The following is a 13501-nucleotide window of genomic DNA, read 5'->3' as shown; positions in this document are numbered from 1 at the left end:
ATTTTACTTGTCAAGTGTAAGTCTTTGAGTTCAAACCCGTTAAGATTCATTCATTTTCACTGATCTTTAGTAACATCTTATCCTAATTCATATTGTTAACTATGCTTCGTATTTATGTGTTACAGGGATCCCTTGGAGTTGGCCCTGGGCATGGACAACTATTTACAGTCCTGGAGGAGAGTAGTAACTAGTGGAGTGGCATTCAAGGCAAACCAAAAAACGTGCTGAGGATATCCAAAGTGTGACAGGAAGGGACAGCCTTCCAGCCCAACAACTATGCCTTTCGGGCTGAAATTGCGACGGACCAGGCGCTATAATGTCCTCAGTAAGAACTGCTTTGTGACACAAATCCGTCTGCTGGACAACAATGTGATCGAGTGCACGCTCTCAGTGGAGAGCACAGGGCAGGAGTGTCTGGAGGCTGTGGCCCAGAGGCTGGAATTACGTGAGGTAAGGGTGACCCAGGGAAGGCCATCTGTCGGTTGTAATTGAACATATTTTTAGCTCAAGCAATTTGTCATTTAGAATCTGTTTATTAGAATCATGTTATTCTTTGTGTTGGCCTGGTCTTATCAGTAAATGGAACTTTGGCAAACGTAGTCTGGTTTAATGAAAACTGAGGACAGCACACTGCCTATAGTTTGTACTGTGATTTACATTCATCCTCGCTGGGAAGAAATCTACATGATCTGAAAGAAAGCTTTCTTCTTTGCTTATGAAAATAAATGTGTATTACTTTACCTTTGAGTGGGTAGCTGATAATTTCCACATTTGGGCATCACATCAAAAATGTTAAAACTCCCACTTGTGGCAGAGCCAGTAGACTAATGTTCTTTTGTTGTTGTTGTTGAGAAAGGACTAGTTGTTAAGGACCAAAGTACAATATATATTAATTTAACTGTGCAAATTTTGGGCCAAATCCTAAGGTTTTTACATAGTCCTTAGTAAGACAAACTGGAAATAGACTTCAGGATTTGTTTCTTTTTCATTCTTTATATGTATAATTGAATTTATTTCTTGGTAGCATCCCTGTTGTGTAGACAATATGTGTATATATAGTTTCAGTATTTGGATGTATTAAAAAAGAGATTATTAAAATACATGATAATCAGATCCTTCCATCAGTTTAGCATAGTGACATCTCTGTTTGGAACCCATGTTTTGTGGGAAGTTTCAGTCCAAAAGAAACATGATTGAGAAAGTTGAGTGGGTAAAAAATGAAGTTTAGAAGAACTTGACTTACACCTTAACTAAAGCTACACGTGGTAGCTGTGTAATGGCTGACTGTTCCTTAAGACACATCTTCCTGCATTAGGCGGTATCTTTGGCCCTGGTTATGTTGGTTTTATATTGATGTAACATCATTGATTTCAGTGACTCCACTCTCTGATTTGCAATGGTGGGAATCAGGTCCATTGTCTTTTGAATTTGGACAGCATATAACACTATTTTAATATGAGAATAGGCATTGGTAAGAGCAAGTTACTTATTTATTAAAACATACATAGAAACTGAGTAGTGTATGTGGTGAAATCCTGTGGATATGTGAAGAGCTTCTTTTGGCAGCTTTTTATGGTGTATAGTTATTCTCAAAATGTGTTGAGAGGCTGAGCCTTCCCATCTTGTATCTCGTCCTTCTTTATTTTCTACTTTGTGCAATAAGATTGAATGGGTATTTTTTAGAATTGATTTCATAAGAAAGATACTTTTTTTTTTTTTTTTAAAGTTTAGATACTGTGGGCCAATTTTTGTGCTGACTTATAGTCTGTGCAGGCGCACCATAGTCAACAGGGCTTCACAGGATGTAAGTCAAGGCAGGGATTGGCCCATTGGGTTTGGACTTCCTCTGTGAAGTGTGCACCTTCCTGTCCACATTTATCTCCAGGTTTCTGTTGCAGAGACTTGCTGATTAGTCCTGGGTCTTTCATTTACAATCCATATTTCTCCAAGTCCTTCATAGCTGGCAGGTGGCTCCAGTGCTTCGTGAGCCTATGTTATGTCTTAGGTTGTGCCAGGATGGAAACCAATTCTCTGAAGGCATGTAGAGCAAAATTCAGATGAGCTGTAAACAGATGCTACTCCAGAGATATCTATCTTAGGTACTTATATGGTCCCTGTAGTATCTGAGCACGTCACAATCTTCAATGTATTTTTCCTCACAATACCTCTGTATGGTAGAGAAGTGCTATTATCCCCATTTTACAGGTGCAGAACTAAGGCACAGAAAGGTTGTAACTTGCCCAAGGTCACAAAGGAAGTCTGTCAAGGATCAGGGAATTGAACCTGGGTCTCTCAAATGTCAAGCTAGCACTCTAGCTACTGGACCACTTAGAGTGGCAGCTTTATGGCCATTTTCATGTTTTTAGTTGAGTTACAGCAGTAATGAATTTGGCCCTTAGAGTCAATGTCCAGATGACGATAAGATTTACAATTTACACTGCTCTGGCATTTGGTGTTGGAATGCTGTCTAAAGTGACCTCGCTTATGGAATTCACTTTTGGTCTTACTGTCCCTGCTGGTCACCTGACAGTGCTAAAACATGAAGCAGCTATGGCTTAACCCAGTTAAACATTTTGCAAGTTAACGGGATAGGAGTCAGGACACGAGTTAGAAAAACACTTAGTTTGGTGTCAGTCTGTTTCCACTGAAGAAAAAAGAGGAAGTCAGTGTGTGACTACCCCACACTCTGGTTCTCAGAATCTATCTAAACCATCCTTGAGGCTAGACAGACTGGAAATCTTTTAATTCGATAGAGGGACAGGAAGAAGGGTGCTGCAGCCTCTGTAAATGGATGGATGCGTGAGGGAGTGAATCAAGAAGCCTGAGTAGCTAAAGGCAGAGCCCCTACTCTTAGAGTTCTGAGGCATTCAGCCATTGGCATTAGCCTAATTCTTGACCCAAAGGGGAGGTTTCTCCCCTTTGGCAGTGCTGGACAGCCACATCGGCATCCTTCTGTACTTCTCACCATAACAGGCTTAATGTCCAGCGTTTGCTGTCTGACTGCTTTTGGCAGGGGTGGGAGATTTTCAGGGGTTTTCCTTCTCAGATGCTTCCTATACCCCATGTATCGATTTGGGGTACTGCATTTAGCGTTCCCAATATTTAAGCTGACCCAAAAGACTAAGAAGAGAGGGTACTGTGGTTACCTTTAACTTAGTTTTTCCTAATTTAAACTAGTTCAAATGAACATCTACCCAGTGTCTGAGGATGAAAGTGTCAGACCAGTATGCTTAGTCTTCGCAGCTCTGAGACTATACCATTACTCCCATCTAGTTTCAGCATGCCTATCCTTGCATGTCTTAACTTAATCTGAGCACAGTGTTGTTAGTAGTATTCACTTATCGTTCCTTTTCGATCTATTTCTCATGGTTTTCTTATTACACTTTTTTAAAAAAATGATGTAATTAGTTTTTTAATTTCCTTTAGTGAAGTTCTTTAGTGCTGGGAAAGTTTCTTAATCTAGATTCCTCCACCAGAACTAATGTTCTTAGTTGATTGATAGTACAAATGTCATTGGAATTTCCAATTTTCATGTCTCCACCTGCTGGTAAGAGGTCATATTACTTATGTACAGGCTGACAGTTTTCTTAAGTACAGCTGGGAAATCTGATAACTTATCACATTTAATGGGACACCATCACAAATAGTTTTTCCAACAGCAAGTTGTGATGTCACAAATGGCAGATAGGATATAAATAGATGGAGAAGATGAAAATGTATAGACAGTTTTCATAGAAATGTCAATAGTGATAAAGAATGAAGGAAGAATCCCCTCTGTGCGTGTGCGCACACATACAGGCAGAAAATGTGGCAGCGAATCAGAATTTTAAATAGTGTTTTTTCATAAGCTGTTAGTAGCTTTTAGATTTTAGTAGCTGCACGTTTTGTGGTGCATTTCATTAAAGCTCAGAGCAAAGTGTAGATGTTTTGAGAGTCAAATCCTGTCTCCTCTTCTAAAACTGCACAGGTCCCAGTCAGTGTAACCAATGTAATTGTGCTGAGATAGGGGATTTGTACAGAGGAGACTCACTGTTCAATGGTGAGTCCAGTTGTGCAGTGAACTCTATTGCAGTGGTTCTCAACCAGGAGTCCGGGGTCCCCTGGGGGGCTGCGAGCAGGTTTCAGGGAAGCCACCAAGCCTAGGGCCCAGGGCAGAAAGCCAAAGCCCTGCCGCATGGGGCTGAAGCCGGGGACCTGAGCCCTGCCATCTGGGGCTGAAGCCGAAGCCTGGTCAATATAGCTTCACGGGACCCTCTGTGGCCTGGAGCCCCAGGCAATTGCCCAGCTTGCTACTCCCTAATGCCGGCCCCGGCTTTTATATGCAAAAAAACAGTTGTGACACAGGTGGGCCGTGGAGTTTTTATAGCATGTTGGGGGAGGGGGGGGAAGCGGGCGCACTCAGAAAGAAGAAGGTTGAGAACCCCTGCTCTATTGCATGGGGCTGGCAGATCCACCTCCTCACAGGGCCACCTGCCTTTGGGAGCAGTAGTACACAGAACTATGCCAAAGACAGAAGTTCTGTTTCCCGAAGGATTTTGAGATTTTTGAAATTTGTCTTCATTCCGAATTAGAACAAAAACTGAAAAACAGAAGTTCTCCAGAAAGGAAAATACCCCTCTTCTCCCCCTCCACCCCCAGCCGCCCGATTCATTTCATTGAAATGTTTTGTTTCAGTTTCAACTTTTTAAACTTTGGTTATATTATAGTAGTATATAATACAAAATGTAAATAGTCTATATAAAAGTAGTTTCAAAACGAAAAAAAGCATTTCATTCTGAAAATGTCAGAATGCCTCAGAAATTTTTCCTCCATTTTTTTCTGAAATAAAATTCTGACAAAATCAGCCCAGTTTCGCAAAATGTTTGGATCTATTTAGAGCTGCCTATTTCTACAGAATATAGTTCTGTCACTTTTTCTTTGACCAGCTCTGCAGCCAGCAGCCAGCAAACTGATCTACTGCTTCCTCTGAATTGTGGGGCAAGCCTTCTAAGCCTTAACAGAACCTCCATGCATCAAGATGCAGTGTCTCAGGCTAGGCATGGGGAAAGTTTAGGCCAAAGAGCAGTCTTGTTTCTTGTCCTGCACCAACTCTGCACAATGTCTCCTCCCTGAAAATTGCCTCTCTTCTCTCTCACTAACCCTGAGTCCTACCCTCACCTTGCCTTTATCTAGACAGTTTTTGTAATCCTGCTTTAATCTGTTTTGTAAAATTGTATATTTTTGTGTGTCTATCTAAAAATCACTATTTTAGACCTTGGGGTGTCTAGTGATGTTAATTGTATGAAAGACTCTATTAAAAATAAATTGTAATTGTGTTTTTAATTTGATATACTTGTACTAGTTCTCCTGTTATATAACTTCCAGGTGTTTTGTAAATTGTACCGTCAGGATCAGAAATAAACACACCTTTCAGTCAGGCTGACGTGTAAGGAAAATATTTTGTTAAAAACAAAACTCAATTTGCTTGAGTTGACTATGTGTGTTGTTGTGGAAGAGCTGTCAATCACTGTACCACACATGACTGAAAAACAGAATTTAATGGGTTATGCATATTTTTATATGATCTCCAGGGAATACAGTTCTTTCCCTGACTGAGTCAGGAGTCAAGTATAGGTCAGCTGAAAATGTAGCCATGTAACTACTGTAAAATCAGCTTGAATCCTTTCTAGTAAGCATCAGCTTGAAGACCTGATTCATTTTGAGTTGTTGACAGTTATCAGTTGCAATAAGATAAAGTTTTATGTAAGCCTTGTAGGCCTTAATTTTTTTGTACTTTTAGCATTATATCATCTTCCACAAACACACACACACACAGCAGGAAAGGAATTTAGCATAATAGGACTTACACCAGTTCTTTTATTGGAGAGGAGTATCTGTATTAACTATTACAGAAGAATTTTGCTGTGCTAGCTGGCTATGAAACTGTTTCTTTTTTATTTTGGTTAAGGATATGTAAATCAATAATGCACTTTTTAACTGATTAATAGATTAGTTGGTTGATATTAAGCATGCACTGCAAACTTTACCTTGATATTATGCTACTCTCAGTAGCCAGGCATAATGGGGTTGGGTGTAAGAAAAATGGCACCTCTAGCACCATATGGTGCCACAGAACTTCACATGGATCACTGGTTCAGTACTGAGGCAGAGGGAAGAGTGCTACTTACTGAATCATCAGCACCTCTTACTACAGTACTCTGGGCTTTTCTTTGAAGAGTTCCCATCCAAGTACTGGCTGGACATAACAGGAGGTCCTGCATTCTGCAGTCCTACTGCCTCAAATGTGTCTGACTTGTCTCAGTCTCAGACTAAACAGGATTATACCCAATCAGTACATGAATGGGAGAACCTTCCAAGAACAAGCAGCTGTAGTAAGTGGTGATCTCCCCTCTAAATCAGTATTGAACTGATATCCTAGCATGGGATTAGGGGGAACTCTTCTATTAGAGGTATGCTGATGCTTTATGGCTAAAGCAGCAGGGACTCTTCCTCTTGCTTAAAGTTCAATTTATACTTGGCTTTATATAGCTGAATATACCAATCAGTGTTGAGTCACTAGATTCCTTTGATTTAAGTTAATTACTTCAATAGGTGTTATTAGCCTTCCTCCTCCAGGCATTCCCACCATGCTGTCTGACAAATGAGTAGGGACGTCTCTATTATAGACTGCAGGTTACAGTAGAAGTTTAGCGTTAGGAACCGACCAGTCAACCACACACTTCATTTGCAATCAGGCAGCCACAGAGACAGGGGGAAAAAAAAAAGGCAAATACAGTACAGTACTGTGTTAAACGTAAACTATTAAAAAAATAAAGGGAAAGCAGCATTTTTCTTCTGCGTAGTAGAGTTTCAAAGCTATATTAAGTCAGTGTTCAGTTGTAAACTTTTGAAAGAATAACTATAAGGTTTTGTTCAGTTACAAACGTTTCAGAGTTACGAACAACCTCCATTCATTCCCAAGGTGTTTGTAACTCTGAGGTACTACTGTATAGCAAAAATTTATTAAACTGAAAGTTGTGGGATTTTTAAGCCTTTACAACAAAGTTTTGTATTAATAAAGGTCTCATTGTTCATTTTTAATGAATTGATTATTATATCTTTGAACCCACCATGTAAAGTGCATTAATGCACTTTAACTTCACACCTTCAGTTAATTTGGCTCACCTTTGTTATGTGTCCCTGGGTAGACATGTCCTCAGTGAAAACTTCCCAACTGTAAGAACAGTGGAACAGACTGCCTAGGAAAGTTGTAGAATCTCCTTCACTGGAGGTTTTCACAAAGGAGGCTGGATAGCCATCTGTCTTGGATGGTTTAGACACAACAAATCCTGCATGTTGGTAGGGGGTTAGACTAGATGACCCTTGCGGTCTCTCTTAACCCTATGATTCTAAGAGGCCAACAACTGAACAGATATTGAAATGTTCTGCCGTTTCATCCCTATAGTTGGGGTCCCTCCACGTCAGGGTTGAGGTACATTAGTAGAACAATAGGAGGAAGGGTTATACTGGTACCCAGTTTATTGAAAGTTTAGTTTTACTTTAAAGTCTTTGATAAAAATGAAATATATTAAAAAGTATATTAAACCCTGTAAAATGGAAACAATGTTGAAAATGTTGGAACTTTTTGCAACTTTTTATTTAAAGAAAAATTCCAACCACCTCAAATTCTGATGGAAAAGTGTATTTAAATAAAAATGTATAATACGATGCATATTATAGGCAAGGCTGTTTGAAAATTATGACTTCTGCCCTACTCTTTACAGTTGTTTGGTAAGGTGAGGCAAATGGTCCCTGTTTTGTTTAAAATCAATGTAGAATTTCCATCAAGATTTTAAAGGAATGGGCAGAATAAAACATTTAGAGGCAACAATGCATCCCAAAGTATAATCTTAAAAAAATAATAATCACACAGTTAAAACTAATTTCCTGCTACATAATCATTCCATATATGTAATCATCAAATGAATGTTCCTTCCTTACTAATTCATTGCTATGTTAGATTAGATTTAGTTGCAGGTGGGAGGAGAGGAGAGATTGCAAGGAAAAGGAATGTGTGGGAGTAGAATAAAGTATAGTAATTTTACCACCTTTCAGAAGAAATCTTTTAATACATGAACTCTTGAAACTAACTAGTTCACATTCAACATGAAATGACACAGGCCTTACTGAAGATACTGTACTGAACTTTCAAGTTATTAAAGGGCTTGCAGTAATCTGTGTCATCTTGGATTGAAGTTTCCAATGTCAGCGATCTTAAAAATCACCCAAATAACCAAGATTATTTGTAGTCTAAAGTTTACATCTGTTATTCAAAGGCTAGGAAAAAAATATAAATACTGTGAATAAAAGGCTTTGAACAGCAGAAGTCATTTTACCCTGGGAATAAAAACGAAGAAAAAATAAAATCTAACATTTTGAACTACTTTAAACTTTCCAAGGAAAATGAAGTGAATTCACCTCTGACTTCTAAACTTCTGGCATGTTCTGGTAGATGTAACAGGCAGTCCAAGGGCAGTATGCATCTCAGATAATTGAATGATGACCTGTGGAAGAAAAGGTGGAAAGTACAGTGGGCATTTATGGAATGTAGAAGAAGTGATATGCTAAATGCTTTAAGGGAGGAGAAGTAAGTCACAAACTGAAAGGCTGGATACACTTGTGAGTGCACAGAGTAGTTTTCTATGTATGTGATAAATGACTCATAAAAAAGTTGTACCAATTAACTGAATCTCAGCTACCTGACTTAAAAGAAAAGAAAGTTCACTGAGGCATTAATTCTTGACACTTTCAAATATTTTATAATGCTAAAGGAATTAAACAACCTGAAGATTACTGACCTCCTGTATAGCAAGGTTTATAATTCACAAGTACGGAGACTCTGCCTTCTGGGTATTGTCACGGAATAGAGTGCCTTTCATCTCTAGGCAAATGATTCAGAACAAGCCCAGATATATCATTCCCAAAAGTTGGTACCCTCTGATGGCTCTTTGGATTAAGATAAATAGCTCATTTCACACAGATCACCAGTTTTCATTGGACAAGTATCCACATAAAAAAACCCACAGCCACAACTAGCAGAAATTGCAACACTGTAGACTATTTCAGCAAAGAGGCCAGTAGTGACTGAAGCAGCACTTGCAATGAACTGTACTTCAAAGTGGTACTGTGAGGGGAAGTTTGCGATGGCACTACCCCTGGTGTACCCATTTTGTGGATAGAAAGAGAACATGTTGCTAGAATTCAGTCTGGTACCTTTCACACACATACAAAGAGCTGTAGTGAAAAAAAAGTTGGTACAGTTTTCTTCCAGAGTTTTCTAAAAATTGCCTTATGTTCCACATGGCACCAGCCTTATGTACATGACATGGAATTTCTTGGAATGTACATGTGTTTTTTAGACAGTAGATACACATGCAGAAATATCGATGATTTCTAACACATGCTAACATCACACTTTAAGGGCTTATTAGTACTAGAGCTGGCCAGAAAACATTTGTTTTGGGGGGGGGGAAATTGAGCTGTTATAATGTGTTTTCATATTGATACAGAAAGAATTCGAGACCTTTCAAAACTTCATGAAAAAAGTCTTAATGTGTATAAAATCTTTTACTTTAATCCTAAAGTTCCATGTGTAGATTCTTTGTGCTAGATTCATTGTGCTAGATGGCGGGGAGGGGGGGGGGGGAAGGACTACCACCACACCCCTCTCAAAACCCTCCTATAGAAGAGGTATTTTTCAACTTAGCAGTTGGCATCTACTTTCTCTGCAACAGATGCATATCTACACCGCAGTTTTACAGCCTCACAGCCCAATCCCTGTGAGCCTGAGTCAGCTGACACAGGCCAGCTGTGGGTGTTTAATTGCTGAGTAGACATATCCTTAACGTTCAACCCTGTATAGACGGTAGTGAAAAGCAAAAAGAACAGGAGTACTTGTGGCACCTTAGAGACTAACAAATTTGTTAGTCTCTAAGGTGCCACAAGTACTCCTGTTCTTTTTGTGGATACAGACTAACACGACTGCTGTAGTGAAAAGCACTGATCCTGCATTGTGATGTACACTGTATTTCAAAAATTATCTGACATCTTCTTCAAATTAGTCCTAAGAAGTAAAAGAGAAAGCAAAAGACAACTTTGGCCTTGCATCTGGGTTGGGAAAATTGACACACTATTGCCTTCCATTCTTATTTGTATTTATGACCTCAGTTGTGTGTGGGCTTGGTAAACTGGCTCAGAAAATAAACTGTCTCTATTTTACTTCTTTATCTAGACACACTACTTTGGCCTTTGGTTTCTCAGCAAGAGCCAGCAAGCACGATGGGTAGAACTGGAAAAACCTCTGAAGAAACAGCTGGACAAATTTGCCAATGAGCCTTTGCTTTTCTTTGGGGTAATGTTCTATGTGCCCAATGTGTCCCGACTGCAGCAGGAGGTCACAAGGTATGTGAATTCCTTCTGGTCGCGCTGTTAATAGTAAATCTGTGGCATAGCTGGGTATGAATGGACAATTACTCTTTTTGGTTTTGATTTTTAAGATTTTGTGTCATTTATTTTGTTCCTTTCCTGTCCAGTTCCAAGTAAAACCAGTGAGAGAAATGACCAGTTGGCATATCCATTTGAAAAGATTTACTCTGTGTGTTACATCAGCTAGTGTTCTGCAAAAACGAGATGATAAAATACACATTAAAAACAGGAGATAAAAATGCTACCTGCCTGCATCAACTGGTGGGGGAACTTGATGGGGCCAGCGGCGAAGAGGGACAGCCCCAGCAGCGAGGGAGGGAGACACTCACTGAGGGGTTCCATGTAGCTCCTCCCTGTCTGTTGGAGTCTCTGGCCCATTGATCGGTTGATGGAGAGGGGCACTGATCTGCCTAGCCCAGCTCCAGGGATTTAACATGGAGCACAGGCAGTGCAGAGCCTCTTTCGGCTCCATTCCAGAAGCCTGCCCTACCCACCCTGAACTAGAAATGGGAATCTGGCCTGGCAGATGCTGAGAGTCTAGCCTGTCGCCTGTTTGGGGATCATGACGGAATTTTATCTTTCACAGGGCCAATTGGCAGAAACCCAGGGAGCATTTTTGCCTTCTTTTCAGCATCTTGGAGTCACAGTGGGTTAAGTAGGAATGCGCTTAGTACCTAACTGATGTACTTGGTAGAGTTGTTAATTTGTAGTAATTTACTGCTGGTTTCCAGTGCAGTTAAAAGGGTACAATGAATGGGCCCAGAGGAAAAAGACCTGGGATTTTGCTGATGGGCCTTGGGCTCATGGCATAGGGTCAGATCTTGTGGCCCTTATGGGACAAAGTCCTTACCCTTTGGCATCCTCTGACCCCCTCATCTGGGGGGAGGGGCTAAGACTCAGAGCAAGCTGAGTCCTGGGGAATTGGCTGAGGAGAGCCTACCCCGAATTATGGATTATATGGTAGGAGCCCCCTAACTCCTGCAGTGGAACCACTTAAATGCCTGGTATAGGAGAGTATGGGTCACGCCCCTCCCTTGTGTTTGAGTAATAAAAGTTGCAGTCTGCTGCTTCAACTCTATCCATGTGTCTGTCCCCATTTCACCTCTGTGTCTGGATCAGTTGGAAGGGTAATATAGTTGCCAGATCTTCATGTGCTTTCGTGTGTTCTTCTACAAGCCTTACACACATAACATCTGTTTACATTTTTGGTTTCTACTTTATATTCTTTAATAACTTCTGCTGTAAATAAATCTTAGTTTTGTTTTCTAGACGTATTTTTCTTTCTTGTGATTTTCTTTCTCCTCCTGCAGTTCATGACAGGATTGCAATTAACGTTTTTTTGTTTTTAATTTCAAACCTTATTTTATATAAGTTCACTGTTTATGCGTCACTTTCCACCATGATGACAACAAAATTCAGGAAACAGTGGCTGGCTTTTGTAGAGCAAGTGAGTGAAGGGGGCATGTAAACCACTGAGTTTTACATATTTTCTACATGAAAATTGGGGATTTCTTTCTTGTCAGGAAAGTGGTGGATTTAATTTGGGAGGTTTTTTAGTTTTAAATAGGGCTGTCAATTGCAGTTAACTCAAGTGATTAACTCAAAACAAATTAATCTCGATTAATTGCCATTTTAAGCACACAGTTAAACAATAATAGAATACCAATTTAAATTATTATAAATATTTTTGGATGATTTTCTACATTTTCAAATATATTGATTTCAATTACAACACAGAATGTGAAGTGTACAGTGCTCACTTTGTATTATTTTTGGTTACAGATATTTGCATTGTAATAAAGATAAACAAAAGAAATAGTATTTTTCAACTCACCTCATATAAATACTGTAGTGCAATCTCTTTATCATGAAAGTGCAATTTGCAAATGTAGATTTTTTTTTTTGGTTACATAACTGCACTCAAAAATAAAACTTTAGCGCCTACAAGTACACTCAGTCCTACTTCTTGTTCAGCCAATCGCTAAGGCGAACAAGTATGTTTACATTTATGGGGTCCTACCTGTAATGGACTTTTATGATTGAGATTATTAAAAATAATACAAAGTGAGCACTGTGCACTTCGCATTCTGTGTTGTAATTGAAATCAATATATTTGAAAATGTAGAAAACATCCGAAAATATTTAAATGATATTCTATTATTGACAGTGCAATTAAAACTGCAATTAATCGCGATTAATTTTTTAAATCGTTTGACAGCCCTAGTTTTAAAAGGAACACCTTTGCCACCCTGTCCTTTCACCATTGGATATTTAGGCTCTGACAGATCTTCCTGCCAAATTGGTGACTAGACTGACAATAAAATCTGCCCTAGATAAGAGGTTGCCTAGAGAGTGAATTGTGACTCAGTCCTAATTTATTCCCTGGTTCCCCACTTGCTTAAGGGTAGGGGGGAAAAAACTCATGCCAGCCTTCAGCAGGTCTCATTCCTCTTAGTGTACACATTGGGGGACAGACTTAAGGCACTGTCTTTTCTTCACCCCAGCCTGCCCACCTGGGTGGAAGGGGCAATAGTGGCCCATGGGATATGTCTACACTGTAGTAAAAATAAAACCTGCAATGGGCCCATGTCAGCTGCCTCAAGCTTTGGCTGCATGGCTATAAAATTGCAGTGTAGATGTTCGGGCTCAAGTTGGAGCCTGGGCTCTGTGACCCTCCCATCTTGCAGGGTCCCTGAGCCCAGGGAGGGGCTCCAATCTGAGCCCGAACATCTACACTGCAATTATATAGCCCTGAGAGGCCAAGTCATCAGACGCAGGCCAGCTGCGGATGTTTTACTGCAGTGTAGACATATCCTTGGATGCTGTGACCTGCAGTGCTGGTAGCTCTCACAGAGGAGAAGAGAAACTACCATGCACAGGTGTGTTAGGCATTTGACAGTCTTGCTGTAAGTAATTTTTTGGGAAGGTAATTGAGGCCTTTTAAACCTCTGTTGTACTTGCGAGTACTGCAGGTTTGAGTGGCTGTGGATTCCTATAATTACATTTTGTGCTTCTTTAAGCTGTGGTTGACAGTTTT

General features: G+C 39.9%; 1 protein-coding gene across 1 annotated transcript in view; it reads left to right on the top strand.

Moving 5' to 3' along the window:
• The first annotated feature begins 276 nt into the window (after positions 1-276).
• The window catches only part of PTPN14 (protein tyrosine phosphatase non-receptor type 14), a 100891-nt gene continuing 87666 nt past the window's right edge, over positions 277-13501 (top strand). Inside the window, exons 1-2 of the mRNA XM_065401516.1 lie at positions 277-450; positions 10271-10440. Of these exons, the coding sequence (XP_065257588.1) occupies positions 277-450; positions 10271-10440 (344 nt within the window). The remainder of the gene's footprint in view (positions 451-10270; positions 10441-13501) is intronic.

Source organism: Emys orbicularis, chromosome 3 (assembly GCF_028017835.1).
Source record: "Emys orbicularis isolate rEmyOrb1 chromosome 3, rEmyOrb1.hap1, whole genome shotgun sequence".
Lineage (NCBI taxonomy): Eukaryota > Metazoa > Chordata > Testudines > Emydidae > Emys > Emys orbicularis.
This window is presented reverse-complemented; position numbering and strand designations above follow the sequence as displayed.